The sequence below is a fragment of the Elgaria multicarinata genome, chromosome 5 (assembly GCF_023053635.1).
Source record: "Elgaria multicarinata webbii isolate HBS135686 ecotype San Diego chromosome 5, rElgMul1.1.pri, whole genome shotgun sequence".
Taxonomy (NCBI): domain Eukaryota; kingdom Metazoa; phylum Chordata; class Lepidosauria; order Squamata; family Anguidae; genus Elgaria; species Elgaria multicarinata.
Window position 1 is genome coordinate 106,857,124 of NC_086175.1, and position 24,217 is coordinate 106,881,340.

Here is a 24,217-nt window from a genome sequence, read left to right on the forward strand (position 1 = left end):
ACTCAATGGTAGAGCACCTTCTTAATATGCTGGAGGTTCCATGTTCAATCTCCGTCATCTCCAGGTAGGGGTAGAGAAGAATCCTGCCTAAAACACTGAGCTAGATGGACCAAGGGTCTGACTCCATATAAGGCAGCTTGTTATGTTCTATGAGAGCAGGAGGCTGCAGTAGTTTCCAATAGAAATTGGGCCTGTTCAGACAACACACTAAGCTATGGTTAGGCCACTAAGCCTTTTGCAGCAAATGTTTAGTAAGCATGTTTAAACCATGGTTATGTAGCCACCATGGTTAGGAATAATTCACGTGACATGCTAAGTCATGGCTCACACGACATACTAAACCATAAATTTTAGCTCAAAATATTTAACCACCATTGCTTAGTGTGTCATCTGAACAGGCTCACAATCAAAGGATATCTGAGTGTGTTTTAGAAGTTAGGTGCTATTTTCTCAATTGAAGGTTTTTAGAAACCCAGTAGTAAATAATGAAGCACATTGACCCCAAAGAAATAAAAATGCTACATGAGCAATCAAAAAACAACATTATTTGGGGGATACCTCTCTGTTTTGTTGTATTCTCTAGCTTTGTTAAAACCACATTTTAACAATCCTTTCCCCCTATGTGTCTTCCCCTTTCCCTGACCCTCTATTTCCAGAGCTCTCAGCACAGTGGTTCCTCTACCTCACTGGCATCTACCAAAGTCTGCAGCTCCATGGATGAAAATGATGGACCTGGTGAAGGTAAAATAATCACAATAATACCAAAAAATGCATATCTTGTTGTAAATTGCATACAAAGATAGTAACAATATGACTGCTAGTGACATAGGTCACTTGTAAATAGTGCAGGCTCCAGGTTTTTTGAGAGCTCTAGGGCAAGATACTTTCAATGGCTCTCCTCCCTCAATGAGTCTACCTTCTCACCACCATAGTCACCAGCTACTATTGCTCCTCATCCTCGTTGGCAAGATTGTTACACTTTTGTTCATTTGCTTGCTTGCTTGACAGTGAGCAAGTAGGCAGTGGCATCTACTGCTGCTCTTCCTCACCACCACCACCACCAGCACTGTCTGAACCATGGAGAGGCAGGTGGACAAGCAGGTTGCAATGGTGAAGAGGAGGAGCAAATCCAGGGGGCTCTTGTCTGTGGGCCCTTGGTAGGGGCCTAATGCCTGATGCAGGCCCAGCTTGTAAAAGTTGAAGGAAAACTGTTGAGTATTAGGGAGGATTCTTTTTTTCTGAATTGTAATGACACCAGCATTTGTGTATCATTGAACTAAGTAGCCTGGTCATTTTAAGATTTTCACCTTGCAGTGGATGGGATTCTGAAATATTTGCATATTATGCACTATAAAATAAACTGCACGTCCTGGAATTTCTGGGAGAAATAGCCTTATCCAGTCAACCTTCTTAAAGTTTTCAATTCCTTTCCAGGAGTTTTATTGTCCTATGAGATCAAATATTATAACTAGGTGGGTGTATTAAAGCAATAATTTTCACGTAATGGTTCGAGTAATTTCCTAGTAATGCATGTAAACACACAAATGCAGTTAGCTAGCAACACACACAGATAGAGTTAGCTAGTAGCAATAAATCCCTGACATGGTCTGATGTTTTTGGGGTAGGGGGCAGCGAAAGAGCAGAGAATATGGAACCAAAAGAAAATTCCGTCTGTGAATGCTGGTGATAAAATAATTTAGCAATCATTGGATTTAAAGATTATAATTTTTCTTAGGATGGTGAATTTCTCTAGTGCACTTAAGGCTTTCTGTGCCCTTTGTACTAGGATGTTCAAAAGGCAAACCTTGACAATTGAGCTTTTCTGTCCCTACGTGACCTATTCTTCAGTAGAAGGCCTTTAGCGAATAACATTGCACCATGGCAGCCCTGCTCACATTTAGCTTGCTGGCAAAAATCGCTGGTATAACTTTATAAAATTCTGTTGAAAGTTTCACCTTAGTAGGAAAAAAGGAAACCTACTTAGCCCACTGTGCAATCTCATTCCCGCGTACTCACAATTGGTAATAAGTTTCTTAGTTGCTGAGCGCTTTTAAAACTATTGCTAAGGGTGCAGGCTAGCAAAATAATATCTCCAGTTGCCAATGACCACTTTGATAGCTTCAAATTATTTTACTGACAAGCATGCTGAAATAAAACCATGAAGTGGAGGCCTGATATCTACAATACTCTGTAAAAAGCATAATGAAAGAAATGGACTTTAAAAATCCCTTAATTTTTCCTCTTTAAAAGTTAAGTTTCTCTTCCTAGTGCAGAACCAGATCTAGCAGCTAAATGAAGTCCTGCAGTTATTGGGTGGGATCCAAATCAAGTCATAGTCATGTCCCATTGAAAACAATGTGAAAATTTAGTCCTGACCTAAGTGGGTCTAACTTAGTATGAATCCAACCAATTGGCTCAGTTTGTATGTAATCTTGCACACTCCTCCCCTTTCCTCTGGTATTTCCACTTCCATTTTAAATTAACCACAGTTTAGCATTATGTCTGAAACCTAAGCTGTTGTTACTCTTAATTATGTTTATTGAACAATCCAGCTTCATAATCTATACTTTGAAGTTGCTTGTTTCCACTAACCATACTTAACACTAACCACAATTTACCTGACTTCAGACATTACAACAAGCTGTAGTTAGACTAAACTGGAAGTTAAAGCTTCTGAACTACTCCTCACTGCTATGTCAGTGTGTGTGTGGTGGGGGAATAGATGAGCCTGTGCCTTCCTGTAGCTCAATCTTGTAATGCTAGATCAGAGATCTCCAAAATGGGCCTGTGGGCACCTATGTGTCCTTGGACATCTCTCAGTGCACACTTAAGCTCCCTGCCCCTCCTGATATATATATATATAATGATAAAAATTAACTGGAAGGCTGACATGTTGCAAAGTGAAGTATCAGCCTCCAGTTACATCTTTATTTTTAAAGATGGCCCTGGATCCCATGATTCTAAGCTTCAACCGTTTGCAAACTGTGAAAGGTGGTTTTGTGTTTTGGAGCTCAGATCCCACCTCTGCCATTTTGTGAATGGGCAAGTGCTCCCATTGAACCGTTTTGTGAGGGTGCCCACAATACACTCTCAACATTCCACATGTGCCCACCGACCCAAATTGTTTGGGGAACCCTGTGCTAAACCATGTTGAACACAGCCACTGTGAGCACATGCATGTGCACACCTATGCAGAAAGATGCCTCTCCCTCTCTTATATGGAACAGAATGTAGTAATTTTCAGCATTTTATGCATAATATATACTATAAACAATAAAGAAACTGAACTGAACTGAACTGCTAGATGTTATAAATGAAAGTGTGCAACAAATTCTTAGATGAAATAGAAGAGTGCATATTGATCATTGCTATGCAAAACAGATCACACTGTCTATGTTCCAGCACTCAGCAGCATCCTGGGGCAGGTGCTAGGGCTCCAGCATCCCAGCAGGGGCCTGCTGATGATGCCTGCCCTGGCCCCCATTTAAGTGTAGCCCCCATTTAAATCCCCCACAATGCCCCTGACATGTCCCTGTGTGGCATTACCCGCCACTACCTGATCATCCCACCAAGGTTCACTGAGGAAGAAAGGAGCCCATCATGGAATACCTTGCCCAGGACAAGATCTACACTGCTTTATGACAGCTTATAACAGTATTGACAACAGCTGGGGCCCAGGACACACACCATATACAGTTTTCAAATTGTTTTCAAAGTGTTATATCCTTCTTGGTGTAGGTCTGGCCCAGGCTGGCCCACCCCTGGCCCCATTGCTTTAAGGTACAGAATTGTAAGAGGGTTTTTTGGAGGCAGGATGCTAATACTGAAAGGGCTATTCCCAATATTGACCCAAACTCTCCTCATATAAGTGAAGGTTTGTGGCTCCAGTTTTTTTTTAGAAAATATCATTAGACACTTGCAAAGTGTGTTTTTGAGTCCTGTTTGAAGAATAATGGTACTCTAATGGCTACTAAAGTACAATAACTAGAAAAGGCCTTGGGGGGCGGAATTAAAGCATCTGGTGGCCAGGTTGTATATGTTGGCGACATTATTGAGAACACTTGTTTTAGAACTAAATATTCAATACAGCAGGGAAAATAGCACTTATCACATGAGGAATTTTATGGAAGTCTCAATTTACAGGATGTCATAAAAGAAGTGCTCAAGTGTTAGATTCCTTTTGTAGATAGATTTAATTGTAGTGTATTGAACTAATCCAGCGTTCACTTGAGATTGGACTTCTCTTGAGCAGCTCGCCAAAGCATCTGTTTTCTATATATGGGGGGAGATATATATATATATATATATATATATCAGAATTGTTTGTAAATGTGTAAAACTGGGTCTAGCATCTACAGGCTTAACTTTAATACTTTATCTGGTGAAATTTGTTGAATGTACCTCATACCAGTGCAATGATTTCTCTGTATAGCAAAATGTGAATGTTGATTCTGAATGGTTTCCAATTGTCTTAAACCATAGAGGTAAAAAATGTGTTATGTGTCACATCTGTGTTGCCTTCTCTACCAATAAAAATGTACTAACAATTCTTTTCAGAAGTGTTGGAGGAAGGCTTCCAGGTTCCAGCCTCTATAGCAGAAAGATATAAAGTTGGCCGGACTATAGGAGATGGAAATTTTGCCATTGTAAAGGAGTGTATAGAAAGGTGAGAGAGATTTCTTGCTTATTATTGTTAAAGCAGTCACTAATGTTATGCTTCTCCTGGATCACATCTTTATTTGCTGCACATATGGAAGAAAGTAATGTCTTAGCTCCATATGTGCAAAATGGAAAAACAACTCAAGCTGTGCTTGTAAAGAAGTGTTTTGCAGGAACAATCTGTACATTTAATACTTTGATTTTTCCCATCCCTCCTGCCCATTCCTTGACTCTACTCAATACGCTCCTCCCAGGAGACTGTTAAAACTTTCTCATTGTTCTAAAATAACACATTAAAATATTTTGTCCTTGCAACTGGAAAACAAATGCCTGCAGCTTTTTCTTTTGACTGCTCAGCAGAGGCTTCAATCTGGTTTAGACCTAGAGCTACAGGCATCAGTTTTCATGTCTCGAAAACGTTACTTGCACATATCATGGCAACACAGGATGCTACCTTATACAAGGTCAAATTCTTTGTCTATCTAGCCCAGTATTGTAAACATTGACTGCTTGTGGCTCTCAGGCAGAGGTCTTACACATCAGCTGCTATGAGATCCTATTAACTGGAGATCCCACAGTCAGAACCTGGCAGAGTCTGTGCTCTGTCTCCAAACTATGGTCCCTGCCACAATGGGAATGCTATAAAGTTTCTGAAATGTTCAGCTCCCTGCAGAACAAAAACTATTGCTAATCGACCAAACAGGTGGTGTCAGCATCATGGCATAACATGGGGCTCATCTACACCAAGCAGCATATTCCACTATGAAAGAGGTATGGAAGCAGTATATAAAAGGCAGGAGCCACACTACTGCTTTATAGTGGTACTGAAGTGCACTGACAACTGTTGGGGCCCATGACGCATCTACACCAAGCATTATATAATGGTATGAAAGTAGTATATGATATGTGTCATGGGCCCCAACAGTTGTTAGTGCACTTCAATACTGCTATAAAGCAGTAGTGTGGCTCCTGCCTTTTATATACCACTTTCATAGTGGAATATCCTGCTTGTATAGATGAGCCCATGATGTCACTTCCCACTATTTAGTCTCAGCCTCATAGTGAACCGGAATAATGAGCTCCATGATGAAGGAGATCCCTAGGTACTCACCCTGCTCCAGCTGTGTGACTAAACAACTCCAACAAGCTGCATTTATGCCAGTCAAGTGTTTGGTGGAGAAGGGAGAGTCAGAACTGAAACCAATGCTCCCCCTCCTAAACTGCTGATCAGAGTTATCATCTGTTTTCTAACAAGGATTCATCATGCATGGTCCCAGCAGGAAAGGGAACACCCATGCCGTATCCATTTACATACATGCACATTTCCTTACCCAGTTAGGCACATAGGAACATAAGAAGAACCATGCTGGATCAGACCAAGATTCCATCTAGTCCAACAATCTGTTCACATAGTGGCCAACCAGCTGCCCATGGGAAACTCACAAGCAGGACATGAGTAAAACAGCACCCTCCCACCCATGTTCCCCAGCAATTGGTTAACATAGGCATACTTGGAGGTAGCATATAGCCGTCAGGAGTAGTAGCCGCTGATAGCCTTATTCTCCATGAATTTGTCTAATCTCCTTTTAAAGCCATCCAAATTGGTGGCTATCAATACATCTTGTGGAAGCTAATTCCATACTTTGACTATGAGCTGTGTGAAGAAGTACTTCTTTCATCTGTCCTGAATCTCCCACCAACCAGCTTCATGGGATGACCCCAATTTCTAGTATTATGAGAGAGTGAGAAAATATCTTCCTTTGCACTTTCTTCATACCATGCATAATTTTGTACAACTCTATCACATCTCTCCTTACTTACCATTTTTCTAAGCTAAACCATGAGAGCTGTTGAAGCCTTTCCTCAAAGGAGAGTTACTTCAGGAGTGTGGAAGTTCAAGCAACCTGGCCTGTGCAGATATAGGTCAGCACTATTTCTAGAACCAATACTGGGCAGTATCCAATCCTACCGCTGCCCTCCTCCTTGATCTGTTGAACAACTGAGACCCGCCACTCGCACAACAGAAAGATTACGGTTCAAAAAGCAACCCCTGAAAACAAGCAGAAATGCTTGTTTCAGGTCAGGGCAAATCAGCTCATTTTGGGTTGCTTTTAGAACAACTAGTTCCCCATTGCACTAGCAGTTAATCCCACTGGTGCTCAAGGAGGCTTGGATACTGCCCACAACATGCAGTCTATGTACTGTGCATGTATAGAAGATAATAAATATTTAAAAGGATCACCAGTTTGTTTTCAGGCTACATTGGAGAATTTATTTATTACCTTGCTTATTACCTTTACCTTGTCCTTTCTCCAAGGAACTCAAGATGTCACACATGGTTTCCCCTCTGATTTTTCTTTTTCTTTTTTCTTTATTTAGGCTTTATTCATACAGAAAAAACAAAATAAACTTAAACATAATATCCCTCCCACCCCCATCTCACAGGAAATCAATAATCATGTTATAACTATTCCAATGTATAACTATTACAAAGTATATCATTCTTCAGAACGTGTCTAGAAGATAAGTATTTAAAAGGATCACCAGTTGTTTTTTCAATTAGCTACACTGAATTTATTTATTACCTTGCTTATTAGCTTTATCTTGCCCTTTCTCCAGGGAACTCAAGGTAGCACACATGGTTCACCCTCCCATTTTTATTCTAGTAACAAGCCTGTGTGGTAGGTTAGGCAGAGAAGAAGTGTCTGTCCCCCCCCCCGGGTCACCCAAAGAGTTTCATGACTGAGTGGGGATTGAACCTGGGTCAGTCTAGTCAAAGCCCTTAGCCAGGACACAACACATTGGATCTCTCATAGATAGTAGATTAGTTATAGAGGAGGAGACTGAAATGTAAAGTTGTGTATTTGTGTTTAAATAAAAGTGGACATGCTCAGAATCGCTTATATAGGTTTGAGCAGGCTTGTAGCCAAATATTTTGTGGTGAGGGGGCGGGGAGTGAACTCGATACAGAATTGGCAGTCCATAAATTCAACTAGCATAATACATTAACGTTATTTGTGTTTCTGCTTAGTGAGCAAATAAGTAAAATGGTGCTTACATTGGTTTCCTTATAGTTCCACAAGTAAAGGGTTTACCTTTTTAAAAATGAACATTCAGGAAGACGATCTAGAAAATGTGGGTAGGGTGACCATATGAAAAGGAGGACAGGGCTCCTGTATCTTTAATACTGTTGTTTTTATACTGTTTTTATGTTTTTGAAATTTTTGTATACTTTTAATGTTTACTATTTTTAATTGCTGTAAACCGCCCAGAGAGCTTCGGCTGTGGGGCGGTATATAAATGTAATAAATAAAATAAATAAATAAAATAAATATTCCCTACAACACCCAGTCCTGTCCTCCTTTTCATATGGTCGCCCTAGGTAACAGATCAGAGTTTAAGGATACAATCCTATGCATATTAGGACATAAAAAGGCCTACAACTACCAGCATGCCCCGACATGCTAGGTGTTGTAGGTCTTTTTTCCTATCTAATCATTAACAGGATTGTGCCTTAATTAGCATTACTGGAATCTTGGTAAGGCTGTAGTCTAAGGGTGCAATCCTATGCATGTTTAGGCAGAAAAAAGTCCTACAGTCCCCAGCCAGCATAGCTGACTGGAGGGATGCTAGGAGCTGTAGGATTTCTCTCTCTCTAACTACATATAGGATTGTGCCCTAAATCTTTTTTCTAAAATGTTATCTTTTGTATTTTTCATTGCAAATAATTGTCAAGTTCTGCTTTGTTTATTTAATAACTACTTGTATGGTAGTGCCCATTCACTTCCTAAGAGGCATGCAAGAACAAAAGCTTTCCATTGCTATTTTTGTATTCTGTTGTAAAAATGTGACTCAAACCTAAAAGCAGTCACATCCTCATGTGCTTGTTGTTATAACAGCATACTAATTTCTGTTGTGTGAAAGATATTCCAGTTCCATCGTATATTTTTAGTATATAAAAACCTCCCATTTTAAATACTGTTTTTTTTAAAAAAAGTATGAGTTAATCTTTCTAGCAAGTAGTCATTCCCAGCCAAGCTTATTAGTTTGCTTTTGTGACAGAGAGGACAACCAGGGTGTTTGGTTAGTAGACCTTAAATGATTCTTAAACCAATCATATTTTATATGAATGGATTCAGAATATGTTTCAGGCATATAAGGATCACTCTTTTGTATGTCAAGAAGCCCTCTAGTGGAGAAAACCTAAGGATGGATAATTAAGAACAATATATCACTGAGTCTTCTTAGAACAGCCATGTTGCTGCAGTTTTTGAATATGAATATGGCAAAGTACATGTGCCTGCCCCTCTCTGTTTTGTTTTGATTTAAAGCCATCATTTTAAATCTTGAATTTAATCTTCAGAGTTTAAACCTTTTAAGTTATTGTGCCACTGCTATTAGGTAGCAGAACACTGAACATTTCAACTTCATGGAAGCCATTATACTTTGCCTTTCCAAAACTCAAAGTGGTTTCCAGCTAGAGTGGAGCCAAAATTGCCCAGGAGACATTTTCTTTTTCTCACCCTCCTAGAAAAGGAGGCCACCGGTATCCCTTTAAATATTCTCCAACATGTTTTTTTTTGGGGGGGGAGGGGTAACCACCATTACTTTCCCCATCCCCATAATACACTAGACTAGATTCGAAGCCTTGTGGAGAATACAAAATGGGGGCCAAGCTGTCAACACAGTTGTCACTGCTGCCGCTTACAGTGGGAGCACACGCGCGCGCGCGCGCACGCGCACACACACACACACACACACACACACACAACTCAGGTTGTGTTGTGCTTAGTAGCATTGATGGTGTTTTTTGCCACCCCTGTGAGACTTCCCTATTCCCTTTGAGTTTAGCTGTAATCCACACACCAGCTGGGAGCAGGTAGATTTTCCCAGCAACAATATTTGTTGTGAGCTATCCCTGTTGTAATGCAAAGTTTTTGGAGTGACTTGGCCTTGAATGGGCAATTAAGCCCCGCCCCCTTTTTTAACAATAAAAGCTGATCCTGATGGAGATGAAAGCTGGTAGAACCAATTTGTTGATAGCTACTGTACCTAAATTATTGGACTCTCCTTGGGATCATAGTTATGCAGGAACTATCATGATGAGTTCAAAATTTAGCAATACATTACTGGCCTTAGGAAATCAGATCGATGGCCTTATATGCCCCTTCCAACTCTACTATTCTATGATGATTCTACTGCTAACACTCCAAGGAAGTGTTGGAGTGTTTCTTAACCCTCTAGAGAAATTAAGTGAAATGATGACCACCCTCACCCCCGCAATTTCTCTTCCCCAAATTAGGACTGATTTTTTTAAAAGGCTGTTTGCACACAACACTACATTCCTACCATAGCAAAACAGTAGCATTAAAACATTTTCATTTATTTCCTGCTAGTGGCTTTTCAAACTGATTCTTCCAAGCTTAAGAATGGAATAGAACACCATGCAAATATGTGCATCTGTATTTTTTTCTTTATGAAATCATTTTGATTAAAGTTAAGAAGCACCATATGGCTGTTGCTTCAAAATAGTATGATTCCATCTTTTATCATTTTTTTATGGACAACCTCTAATAATGCTAATAATAAATTGCCCCTTTGAAGCAAAACAAAAGTCAATATTTGGGGGGGGGCATTTGGTTTCCCACATAAGAGATGTGTATTACATTCACGAAGTGTATTAATTTTTGTCTCACAAATTTAATTTGGTATCTTTCATAAAATACTTACTAATATCCATTATTTTTTAAATCTTTTCTTTCGGCTGAGATATTTTCTACTCAATTGAGCACACACAACCCTCCCCCAAACTATGATTACAATCTTCAGAAGCTATAATGCCAATTGAACAGTTTCTAACTGTGTAAAATGACTCTAAAGTTATGCTAGCAGAGTTTTAGGGGCAAATAAGAAGATCTGGTGGTGTGTGAGGCTGCTTTGGAAACTGGAGAGATGGTGTTCTGGGAGTTGGAACATAACCCTTTCTTCCCGTGCCCTCTTAGGTTTTGGCAAAGGCACGAGCACACCTTGGGCAAAGGGACCAACATACTTTGGGCAAAGGGCAGGAGCCCATTGGGATGCATCCATGACTGTTGAACCACAGGGCTCTGGGACCTATCAGTCAACAGCCTGCGTGCTCCCCACGGACCTATATTTCAAAGGGCAACACTAACTTCCACCCATGCGGCCTTACGTGAGGGGTGAATCCTTTCCCCCCAATAATATCACTTAATAAGCTGTGTTATGCACCAAATTGATGTAATCCACTAGAAAATTAGTAGTTATCTATGTGCAAAATTTGGGGCAGATCAGAAAAGGGGGAGCTTAGCTATGTCCCTAAAACTGACTTTTTGCCCCACTGGAAATATGTGCAAAATTGTGTTCCCACCCACAGTCAAGGGTGGCCCAACCAAGCCACCCACAATCAGAAAAATATTCAACATTCTCTCTCGGGCCACCACTTCCCTAATCCTTGAAGCAGTCATATGAGGCTGCTAAATTAATGGAGGACTGCCATGAGAGATCCTAATAACAGATCTCATTTGATGTTGTTCTGTATCTTAGACAATTCCTTAAGACTACCCAGTAGAATTATCTTAGTTTTTTCTGATAAAGAGTGTCATCAGACGAGCATTTTATTGTTACTCTTGTTACTCTCCACTTATGGATGTTGCAGGTCCTTTTGATGATGATATCTGCCTCCCATGTGTCTCCTGTTCCTTCTTGCCTTCTTTCTGTCACAAGATAGACCCCTTAAAATCCATTTTTAAAAAAACGGAATGTGCTGCCATTTCCTGCTATGTGCAGAAAAGTGGTGTGATAAAAATGGCCACTGAATGGGCCACACGGTCATTGTTTACTTCCTCTTTCTTCCCCTGTGTGAAGAAAGAGGAAGTATCATGGGACAGAAGCAGTGGGGTGGGGAAGGGACGTTAAAGAAATGTGATATCCCCCCCCCCGATGACACTCAAAATGTAGCCTGCTGTTTTCTTGTGTCATGGCAAATAAAGCACCTTCCTAGACACATTGCTTCCAGTTGTTCCCTTGAAACAAGTCTGACAATTGCTGGAACTCTATTTGGTGAAGATAACATTGATTTGTTTAATTTGAAAACAAAACTCATTATTTTATCTTCTTTTATTTGTTTCTCTTTCGCCTCTCATTAGGTCAACTGGTAGAGAATATGCGCTGAAAATCATCAAAAAAAGTAAATGTAGAGGAAAGGTAAGTACTGAAGCTCCACAGTGGGCCATAATATATTTATCTTAGAAAATTCATGTTTATTTTAATTTTTTTAGTTTAGCCAGTCTGCATTTTGGGTAGCATTTGAATGCACTCTGGCTGAGCATTTATTTTGAAGGCATTTCGTCTTGGATTACTGATTTCTGTCATTCTGAGAGATGAAGGCTAGTTGCCCACAGAGTGGTTAAACATTCAGTGAACTATTTGCTTTTTTTAAAAAAAAACAAACCTTTGTAAATAAAGCAGCTAACTGTCATGATGATTAAATAACACCACAAAGTTGTAAAATTATAGTGTCTGTGTGTTTACAAACAGACACACACACAGAGGGAGAGATAGAGAGAGCTGCTATGATCTCCTTTAAATGAGAAATTAAATTATAACGTCATATATATGTATATGAGATCATAGCAGTCTTTTCCTCAATCTTTCCCCCTAAGGCGATCATAGCAGTGTACACTAAAACAGTAGAACAATATACAGTAAGTAAGGAATAACAAACAACCGAATTCACAGCAACTCAAGGAGGGTTAAGAAGTCTGATGTAAAATAAAAGTTTAACTGCCCTCCCAAACACAAGAGTAAAGGATCTCACCATGCAGATCTCCCAGGAGAAAGAGTTCCAGAGGAGATGCCACCACAGTAAAGGCCCTCTTACACAATGTCACCTTATGAATACCTGGAGGGGACAGTGAGAAGGGCATCTGGGGAGGGTCTGGTCCCAAGCTGTTTAGGGCTTTATAGGTCAAAACCAGCATTTTGAATTGCAGTTGGAACAGACAACCAATGCAGCTGGTACAAAAGGAGAGTGCCATGAGGCCTATATCCCCGTAAGAGGTGTGGCTGTAGCATAATGAACGAATGGAAGTTTCTGAATGGTCTTCAGAGACATCCCCATGTAGAACACTTTGCAATAATCAAGATGAAAGGTGACTAAGGCATGGTTCATCATATCCAGATCTGAAGGTCTCAGACAAGGACACAACTGTCACACACAAATCTGAATTGTGCAAAGGCGCTCCTGGCCACAACCAAGGCCTAAAATCCAGGTCTAAAGCCACTTCCAATAGCATCCCCCTCAATGGATTATTTCGATAGATCCCCACAACAACGCCTCCTGCACATACCTACACAATACATATATGATATAACTAGTCTTGATGTCAGTAATTGTGTAACATTGAATTTAAAGAATAATAGTTACCTTTTCCTTTCTGTTTGAAACAAATACATTTTGCATTAAGAGCATCTGTAATTTATTACATTTCTATACCACTCAATCGCCAAAGCTCTTTAGGTAGTTTACAAAGATTAAAAACCATTAAAAATACATTATACAAGGTAAGGGTTAAAATGACTGACAATGCAACCCTGAAGAAGTCTACTCAAAAACAAGCCCAATTGAATTCCCAGGTAAACATGAATGAGGTTGGTGCCTGAGTGACTCTCCTGTGCACTTCCTCTGTTTCTTAATTCATATTCATTTTCCCCTACCCTTGGCACTGTCATTGTAAAATGACCATGTCAGATTTCTGAAATTGGCTTTGGGCAATTGGTTTTCTGACATTGGCTCCCTAACCATTTTGGACCTGTGGACACATTTGGTAATTTGAGAAACTGCTGCGGGCACCACCACAAAATGGCTTACACTGGAGGATGTGGCTAGTCATATAATGGCTGCCATGGGGGCCTGGCTAGTCAAAAGTAAGCTAAAGAGGTGATGAGTGGAGAGAGAAATAGAAAGGCTAGAGGCTTGGAGAGAGGGGAAATAGCAAGGCAAAGGGGCAGAGGGGAAAGAAAGAGGAAGGATAGAAAGAGAGAGAAAGAAGACTGCCTTCACATTTTCCAAAGTTTTTATTATTTTTAAAAAAGAATGGAACAGGGAGTAGAGAGCTTTGTGAGCACCATCGAAGGTCTCCGCAGGGCACCACATTGGGGAACCCTAGTGTATGGCTTTTAAGACTTCCCAATGAATTCTCAAATCACCCCATACAAACGTACCTGTATTTTCCATCAAACAGTAGACGGTGAAGTGGAACAACTGGATGGGTTTGGTCTTCGATTCTCATTCCTCACGGGCCCTCTTTTCTTTCTTTTTTTTGTATGGCAGGAGCATATGATCCAGAATGAAGTATCGATTTTAAGAAGAGTCAAGCACCCCAATATTGTTCTTCTGATTGAGGAGATGGATATGCCCACAGAGTTGTACCTAGTCATGGAGCTTGTAAAGGTATGGATATGTAAAAGAAAGATTGCCTGCTAGTTTGTCAGCTGGGATTCTACTCCTGGGTGGGACCAAAGTGTGCAATACCGATATGCTGGTGTGGCTTATATTGCTATTTATAGGTGCTCTCTGCATAGCAATATAGGGGTTCATCTTTTGCTTGGCTGCCATTGTAAACCTTTGTTGTAGCAGCAGATATGTATATAGTTTCTACTGGGGATACACAATCAATCAGATTTTCAATTCTGTAATTTCTTGCAGATTTTTTAATCTGACAGATTTTGGACTATGTCTCCCATCATTCCTGATCATTGGCCGTGAAGGCTGAGACTATGGAATTCACTACCACAAGATGCAGTGACGGTCACCAATTTGGACAGCTTTAAAAGGGGGTTGGATAAATTCCTGGAGGAGAAGGCTGTCATTGGCTACTAGTCCTGATGGCTGTCAGAGGCACTAAGCGTATATGCACCAGTTGCTGGGGAACTTGGGCAGAAGGGTATTAGCCTGCAACATAAAGTCAAAGTCTGGTAGGAAAAGCAGTATTTCCTTGATCTGGGCTTGAAGGCATATAGGGGCAAGGTCCCATAGCCTCAGGAAAGGGATCCCTAGGGGAGGGGTACAATAGAGGCTTACAGCCTTCATTGCTGTACTTGTGGGCTTTGCCTTGGCATCTGGTTGGCTACCGTGAGAAACAAGATGCTGAACTAGGACAACATTTGGTCTGATCCAGGGCTTTTCTTATGAGCAAAATCCAAGCAAAATCTAGCCCATTTTGCTTGGAAATGATTATGCATCCTGCTACCTGAGACTAAATGCCAAGGATTCAACTTGGGAGTTTCTTCGTGCAAAGAGCTGTACTCTCCCTTTCCAAAACAATGTTTAATTGCAACTGAATTGTGTGGTTTTTATGGGAGAGGGGAGGGGATAGTTACAAACTAACTCACAATTTCTGGATTTAACCAGCTCTTTGCTGTAATAAAAGACAGTGGGAGCTGTCGCAAACTGCGCGACAATTTTATTCTTATTTGAACAATTTTATTCTGAATTACTAGAGTTGAACAAACCTCGTTACATTTTATTTGTCAAATACCATTTTGAAGGATGTTGAATCAACAGTTCATAACTGCTGACTGTATCCATTGCCCAGCCTGCCCCCTTTACAATTGAATAGCCATCAGCTATCAACTGGTTTTTGAAGACCTTAAGTTTAAATCAAGTTCAAGTTTACAGATGGGAAAGATATTCAAGAGGAAAAGGCTGGAGGGGGGAGAAGAGCACCAGTTTTTAGCTAATAGTATTTTGTACTAATTGGCAGAAAGAAGTTTGAAATAAGTGGGTGCCGCTGCTGCAAACACATTCTCGTTTCATGGCAGGCACTTCACTCGCTGCTGGGTAAAAGGGCCTCGAGTGCGAGGAAAGCACTTCATAAATACAAATAAAAACACGTTGCAAGCAGTGCTTGTGAAAAGGAGAAAGGACGTGGTTGCTGGCAAGCTGCCATTGTACATAGTGAGACCAAATTATTATTCAAGCCCAGCACTGGTTTAGTTATTTTAACAAGCATGATTTATTATAGGGTTTCCTCCTGCTGTTCGAAGGATCTAATTTCAATTTCACATGAGAAAAAGAATGTTACAGCATTTATGTTGGAAGCTAGTAAATAAATAATTGTTTAACGTACTTCTGGGTTTCAGTGCATTATGCTTCTAGGTGATAAGGTTTGGTTTTCCCATTTTTTTAAAAAAAGAAGTACATTCAGATATTGCAGCTAGTCTGTCTTGATTCCAGGAAAGTGCGGATGGGGGGGGGGGGGGTTTGATGATAAAACTGAAATAGCATCCTTGCACCACCCTCTATAATATCTTAGTAATAGCAGGTGATCTGTTATGTGAATTAGGAAGACAGAAATTGTCAAAGTTTGAGAAGCGTGAAGTAAAAGTAAAACATTGAATTATGTTACAGAGTTACCAGTAAAGTTAACTCTGTAAGGACTTCATCCAAATTTCTATGTTCAACTTAAAAATACTTTCATTCTTTCCTTCCTTCCCTCCTTATTATTGTTATTATTACTGGCAAAAGCCAGATGACTTTTCTGTGTACTAAAAAAAAATCCAATTGACTGGCAACTCCTGGGAAAACTAGAGTGCAAGAGGCTGTTCCAATATCAGGCAGCCTGAGTATCCCTAATGACACCCCCTCCCTCGGGTTGAAGGCACTGCTGCTGAATGACTGAATGGGAAAACAACTGTCATCCGGGATTTGATCCTGGATGAGCTTACTGATCTGGCCTGTATTGCAGAGACCTAGTTGGAGGGGACTGGGGGAGTAAATCTCTCCCACCCTTGCCCATCTGGGTTCTCCGTGTTGCAGCAGGCAAGAGCAGGTCAACCCACTATCATAATTCTGTCCTCCTGTCCAGGTGCCCCATCCCAAAGTCTTCAGGTGTGTGTATCTGAAGATGGGTGTCTGGGACAGAATAGGGATTCTGTTAGTGTACTGCTCACCATGTTCCCTTTCTGAGCTAGCCAAGGTAGTCTTGTGTCTTGTGCTGGAGTCTCCACAGCTTGTTTGCTGTGGGACTTCAACGTGCATGCTAAGGCCATCTTGTTGGAAGTGGCTCAGGACTTCATCGGCTCCATGGCAACCATAGGTCTGTCCCAATTAATTTCTGGCCCCACTAATTCAATAGGGCACACTTTGGATCTGGTTTCTGTGTAGGGTAGAATCATGGTGATCTGAGGATGGAGGAACTTTCTACAGTTCTGCTGTCATGGACTGATCACTATCTGGTGGGGTTTAAACTTGCTGGGACTCAAAGCCATTGCAGGATTGGAGGGCCAATTAAGATGGTATTGATGGATCTGGATGGTTTTCTTGTGGATTTTTCTGTCATCTCAGCAGGTGATTCTGTCAAAGCCTTGGTTGATCTATGGAATGGAGGAATAGCTCAGGCTGTTGCCACAATCACTTGTGGGTGTTGTTTCTCATGGAGTAGCACCAAATGAGCCCCTGGTTTTCTAGGGCACTGCAGGTGATGAAACAAGTGTGACATCAAGTACAGAAATGTTGATGGAAAACTCAGAATGAGTCTGACTAAGCATGGGCTAGAGCTCATTTGAAAGCCTACTCCATGGCAATGAGTGCAGCTACCAAGAGTGTCCTGCTTTGTCTGTAGCACACTCTAAACATAGTGGAGTTAGAAAACAGTCAAGCGCACAGGTGGTTAGCCCAAGGGGTTCAGGTTATGACAGCTGGAGTTAAAATCCAGACACAGGTCAGATCACAGGCAGTCAGGCGGACAAGAGGAACAGTTAGCAGGCGTGGTCAGGATAACAAACAAGAGGTCAAACACAGTAAAACAGTCAGGTACTTTACACAGTCCAGAAACAGAGTCATTAGGCAGTCTAAAAGATCAGGAACCAGGGCATCAATCACAGGCATGGTTCAGGAGACAAGGTCAAAGGCAGGATGGACCAAGTTGTTCCAAAGCTGGCTAGTTTCTAGTAAAGGCTTTTAAGCCCAAAGCCTGCTGGACCCCACCCAGAGCTCAGCTGCGGGAATCAGAGCTCTCTTTTCAGGAGTCACGTTCTCCTGAGAAGACCTTTTCTGCAGATGAGCACTCCTTCACAGAGGAGCCCTACTAGCCTGTTGCGTGAGTTACAACGCTCCTGAGGATCAGGAGGTTGCTCAGCCTCTGCCTCAGACGCAGAGTCCCTTTCTCTGGACAGGGATGGCCATGCAACTACCTCCCCCAAGGGCTCAGGCTCCTGTGGCTCAGGTGTGGGATGCTCTGTGGCTTCTAGCTCTTCCTCTGAAGACAGCTCCTCAAGTAGGGGCATGACACAGAGTGGCCTAGCAGAGCTTTTTCAGGTGGTCATAGGCCTGTTATGCTCTGTCCTGTAAGGAGAAGGGGTGGACCACTCAATAGCCTGCTGTGATGAATTTGCATGACACTTTGCTGATAAAATTCATCATATCCATAATGATTTGGATGCCATAGTTGATACAGGTCAGTGGATGTAATTTTGGCTCCTGATTATCCAGTGATAATGTAGGATGACCATATGGAAAGGAGGGCAGGGCTCCTGTATCATTAACAGTTGTGATGAAGAGGAAATTTCAGCAGGTGTCATTTGTATGCATGCAGCACCTGGTGGAATTCTCTCTTCATCGCCACAATTAAAGCTGCAGGAGCCCTGCCCACTTTTGCATCTGGCCTCTATAGTATAGTTCTTGTAGCTTTAACTGTTGTGATGAAGAGGGAATTTCACCAGGTGCTGCATGCATACAAATGACAACTGCTGAAATTCTCTTTTCAATACAGCTGTATTGAAGATACAGGAGTCCTGTCCTCCTTTTCACATGGCCACCCTAAATAATGGATACTTTTCAGTTTGTTTTCTATTTGGTTGTGGCTCAGTTTGTAGCTGCATCAACTGATTAGATGGCAGTCAAAAAGTTCTTGGGGAAGAAAAACCATTTGAGGATCGGGATGAAGGTTTTGCTTCATTAATAATATTGGATTGGATCCAGGCTGAGTCATGTTTAGGGCAACCCTATTAGAATCAATGGGACTTATGTTGGTCATAACTAACTTAGGTCTTGTTGATTTCAATGAGACTACACTAAGCATGACTTAAGTTTGGATCCAATCCAATGTCTTTTCTTTTTTACTCAGAAACCTAGTATTCTGACTTTTATTTATTTACAGAATGTTTACCCCACTTTTCAGCCAAAAAAGATTGTCAGAGTGGCTCGCACAGGTTGCAATCCCTGCCCTCAGGCTTACAATCTAAAAGAAATCACACAAAAGGAAAAGGGATTGGGAAGGAGGAGGAAAAAAGCAAAATTCAGGCAATAGTTCTTAGTTTCAAAGTTCATATAGGAGTTCTTCCTGTGGTTGTTCTTTCTCTGGCCAATGTATGAGGCCATTGTATGGGGCCTTGCCATGAAGTTTATCCTGGGAGGCAGGTGGTGGAGCCCTTGGTACACTAGCCGATGGGTGAGGCCAGAGAACTTCTGTCAGGGAGGGGTTAAGTGAACTCTGCGCAGCTGCTCCCTCTCTGGCTGATGTACGGAGGCATGTTAGTCTCCCACTTGCCATGACATTCTTCCTGTGAAGCAGGAGCTGCAACCTCTCAGTGGCCCTTGGTTCTCTGGCTGATAGATGGCACACAAAAAGGCACTTAAGGGTTGAATGTGAAGTTGCAGCAAGTATGCTTGTAGTGTTCTTGTAGTCAGTGGAGGCTAGTGGCTCCGATTTCAGTGGGGCAGTGAATCCACTCCAGGTTTCAGTCAGAACTCTAAAGGACCTTGGATAGCTCCTTTAGAATTCTGTCTGAAACTCAAAAAAGGATTCACTGGCCCCATTGACATCAAAGCCACCAGCCTCCACTGCATGTAATGATAACCAGCAGGGCGTGGAGGGGTGGGAGGGCATAATCAGAACATGGAAGGAAAAGAAGTGAAGAAAAATGTGATAGTCTTTATTATTGCTAACACAAGGTCTATCACATTCTCTTTGACTATTGCTCTGTGCCTCACAAGGGACCCAAGTGTTTTAGATAGCTACAAATAATGTGTCTTCTCACAGTTTCCAAGGAAAAATATTTGGGTTCTTTTTAATCCCAGGATACTTTGCAGCAACCTGAAATATTTTTGCACTAGACACAGCTTAATCAGACACCTCAGGACTGTACTAAAGTGTAAACCTGTACTCTTAGTCATGCCCACCTCCCTGCCTCTCTGTGTTTTTTTTTATTGTTGCTACTGGTTTGGTTTGGTTTAACATCCAGCCTGAAGGAGAATTCAGATGAACTTGAAAGCTTGCTCACTTCCCTGACTCTTTAGTTGGTCCTTACAGAAAGATCCAGGTAATGTTGCTGGTAGATTTCATCCACACACACACACCCAATAGATTGGTGTGTCTATTTAAACATGCTGTCCCAAATATCAACAATGGGATGAGAAGAAAAAAATAGATAGCTTAGCTTGAAAGCTTAAAATTAAAGCTTTTCAAGAGTCAAGGAAGCAGTAAGGATCTAAGGACATCAGTTTCTTTACAGTGGATTGAAAATAACCTATAGAAAATGACTCCTACTCCAATCTTGATGACCTTTTTGTGCTCCTCAAAGAAAATAATATTACAAAATGTCTCTGGAATCACATCAATACTCTGCTCCATCTTACTAGAATGTGACACTTGCTTTATTTCAGGGGGGAGACCTTTTTGATGCCATTACCTCCACAAATAAATATACAGAGCGGGATGCCAGTGGGATGCTATACAATCTGGCAAGTGCCATCAAATATCTTCATAGCTTGAACATTGTTCATAGGGATATCAAGCCTGAGAATCTACTGGTAAGTAGACTATTCCATGCATTTTAGACATTTCTGTATACTTGGAATAGAATTCCACAAACAATGGTCAGAAATGGCTGTATCTCTCATGCTTGCCAACCTAATTGTTTTGACAGGTGGGTGCACACACATGCAGGGGGTCCAGTACTGATCTCAAGTGCAGGCAGGTTAGTATGGATGAAGGCATCAAGAAACTTGGTTGCCTGTCCCTTCCTAATGACTCCAATGTAGATTCATTCTGCAAGGACTAAACTTTACATCTTCATACATTCACAAGTATGGCACAGACTATGACGTTGCTATAATTTTTCTTATGAGCCAGTTCAGACAACATGCTAAGCCATGGTTAGGCTTCTAACTGTTTTGCAGCAAATGGTTAGTGAGCATGTTTAAACCATGGTTATGTAGTCACCGGGGTTAGGAATGGTTCGCACAACATGCTAAGTCATGATTCACATGACACACAAAGCCATAATGTCTAGATCAAAATGCTTAACCACCATGGCTTAGTGTGTTGTCTGAACAGGGTCTATGCAGGCTTCTTTCTCACCCAGCTTGCTATGAAGCATATCAGATTAGAAGAGAGGCAGAGGATGAAACAAGATGTGATAGTGGCACTTTTTTGTTTAAACCCAGTTCTGTAGAGTGATGGGGTTGGGTCCAACTTTAAAACAAAAGGAACATGCAGGTAAGGAACCTTGTCAGCCCCTCTTCCTGAGGAAAAAGGCTGGTGGCCGAGATTATTGCATTTAGGTTTAGTTGCAGTATGGAACTAATATTTTAAATAATAACCTTTCCACAATGCACCCCTTGCCACATAGAAGTCTTAACGTTAGTTGTAGTGCTCTGCTGCATATATAAGCCTTAGCAATCACATGTCAAGATTCATTAGAATCTTGTTTCCTACAGTGCCAGAGATGGTCTCATGGGAAAACGCTTACAATGCTTTTGTATTCCAAGTTTCCGAGAGTTGAACAGCAGCAGCTGGCCTGCAGCTTCCCTCTCACCCGCACCTGCCCATCCCTTGGATGATTTTCACATCTTAAAATAGCTCTTCTTAGCCTATCATGAGCAATTGCATTTTTTTATTTTGCTGGTATATTTTTTGCAGTCCAATCCACATGCAATAGTTCTGTCCTGTTATTTGTGTTTAAAAAAAAGAATATCGATATATTTTCCTCTTAAGACACTTGCACGCAAAAGACATGTGCATGGTATTTTTGTCTGTTTAAAATATATGAGAGACAAAAATATATGAGAGCTTGCTGAAGTTTTCTAAGCATCTATCAATGGCAAGTTTATTGGTATTGCACTCTAAAAGCTAGTGTGCATGTTTTGCATTCACTGAATTGGGCTGCCATCTTTTTAAAAACAGCAGCAAAACAACCAGAAACAAAAGGGATACTAGCTAAAATAATACTGCTGCCTACATTCCAATCCTAAAAACATCGCATGGAAATAGGTCCACTAATTTCAAATGGACATACTTCCAAAGAGGTCCCTTAAAATCACAGTATTAGATATCTGTATGAGACCAGTTCACACATGTTAACTGTCTGCACATAATGTCTTCCCAATCATCTACTGGAACAAAAGTTATATACAGAAATGTAGCATGTGAACTGGCATTCCATGGGGTTTCTCCCACTGCAGTGTATGTGGTCGTGGGAGTACTAGATATAAGATACTGGGTCTGACCTGAAACAGAAGGAGATGAATCTGGCATTCAAAAATTTCCTCAAGCTCATTATGGGAAACTTTACCCCCTCACCCGTTTCATTGATTTGGGGGAGGGGTGCATACATGGGCAGAAATATTGGCTTCACATCCCCTCCTTGACATCCACGTTCAGAGTAGTTCTCCGAGGCTAGAATCAAATTAGTTTGTATAAAGACAAGCTTTTTCTGAGTTCAGGGAAATACGTCAGCAGAGCTAAGCATGACTGGCTTATTTACCTCAGTGCAAGCACACACAGCCCTGATTTGGATCAGGACAATGCCAGTTCAGAAGAGGAGGGTTTAAGCTTCCTCCCAAATTCTATCAACCCACTGCTGCTTTGCTGGTTGCTTTGGAGACTTCCAATTATGTGCTATACCTGATTTTGAAGCTCTATACAATTGCTTAAGAAAGCCTTTCTACAAGAATCCAGGGTCATCATGTTCAAAACGATGAGAAAGCTTTAGCACTTACCAGTAGTCTAACAGGAAGAAATTCCTGACAATAATTAGCAATCTTGTTTCAAAAACTCCTGTACTGTTAAACTTTCCACCAAAGATGAAAGAATGAACCTTTTTCTGAGGCTAACTGTTGTGCTAATTATTGGGAGGGAGGCTATATGCAGGGGAGGCTCAATGGTGGTGGAGGCTGGTGTCTCCGATGTCCGTGGGGCAGTGAATCTGCTCTGGGTTTCAGTCAGAGCTCTAAATGAGCTATCCAAGGTGTGAAGCTTTCCATTGACATTGTAGCCACCAGCCTCCACTGCTCAATGGGCTGGAAGTTCCTACCTCCATTGTTTAAAGGATGAGCACTGAAATAGGGCAGCAACTTGTGAATCACCAAAAGAGAGGGTGCCAAGTTACATAAATTTTGCTTACCCTAATTTATATGGATAGATGCAAATTTAGAAACAATTATTTGAATTTAAATAGACATTCAGTACCTCTCAACATTGTGTGGAAGACTGTGGCCAGGTCACCTGTGAGCCTTGCTGTCCAGGTGCTAAGTGTTGAAGGGCAACTTCAAGGCCCAGGTCTTCCTTCTAGTGGTTATCTTTGTTATCTTTATACTGGATTTGGACTGGACAGCCCTTCAAAGAGCCGAGGCCTTCAAAACAAAGGACAATCCCTTGGCAGAAACCCTCCAAATAGAGGACTGCCCTCTGTAAAAGATGACACATAGCCACCCTAGGCAAGGAGCACTTTGCTCTGTTCTTCCTCTGAACCAAAAGCAGTGATTACTCCAATGTTTCTATGGGCCTGTTCAGACAACACATTAAGCCATGGTTAGGCCACTAACCTTTTTGCAGCAAATGGTTAGTGAGCATGTATAAACTGTGGTTATAGAGTCACCATGGTTAGGAATGGTTCACATGACACACTAAGTCATGGTTCACCATAATGTTTAGCTCAAAATGCTTAACAACTGTGGCTTAGCGTGACATCCAAACAGGGTTTAATATAGTGTGAGATCTCATACACAACATCACACTTCAGTACTTGACCCATTATTCATCTAGATATTTACTATCCCTCATTTCAGTCATTCTTGTGGATTAAAACCATGACATCATCTCTAAATTTGTGTTGAAAGGGGAAGAAAAACAACAGCTAAACTTTACCTCACATTATATGTTACCACACTTAACTTATACAGACTTTGAGTGTACTTGTTAACCATCCTGTCACACTCAAAAATATGAACGATTTTGACCTCGATAAAGGCACAAGTTGACACATGTTGGGTTACTAAACTGTTAAAACTATTTTGATTAGGCACCTTATTTTGACTTGGTCATATCTCTTTGTTAATTTATTCTGCATGTTATTAATATCAAATTCCAATACATGTGATATTAATCAACTTGCTCTTTTGCTGTTTAGTGACCCAAGCTGAAAGGGACTTAATAGTATGGAATACTACGCATATGGAAAGGCTGTAGTATTTCACCTCTACATTCACTTCATGTGGTGTCTGCAAGACATGCCTTTCCCATTTTAATTGGAGCAT

General features: G+C 41.1%; 1 protein-coding gene across 3 annotated transcripts in view; it reads left to right on the forward strand.

The window, feature by feature from the left end:
* The window catches only part of DCLK1 (doublecortin like kinase 1), a 247,536-nt gene that overhangs the window by 183,375 nt on the left and 39,944 nt on the right, over window positions 1-24,217 (forward strand). For all 3 annotated transcript variants that reach the window (XM_063126961.1, XM_063126962.1, XM_063126964.1), the window contains 5 exons: window positions 657-741; window positions 4,558-4,666; window positions 11,826-11,883; window positions 14,012-14,131; window positions 20,345-20,491. In XM_063126961.1, coding sequence (XP_062983031.1) covers window positions 657-741; window positions 4,558-4,666; window positions 11,826-11,883; window positions 14,012-14,131; window positions 20,345-20,491 — 519 coding nt within the window. The remainder of the gene's footprint in view (window positions 1-656; window positions 742-4,557; window positions 4,667-11,825; window positions 11,884-14,011; window positions 14,132-20,344; window positions 20,492-24,217) is intronic.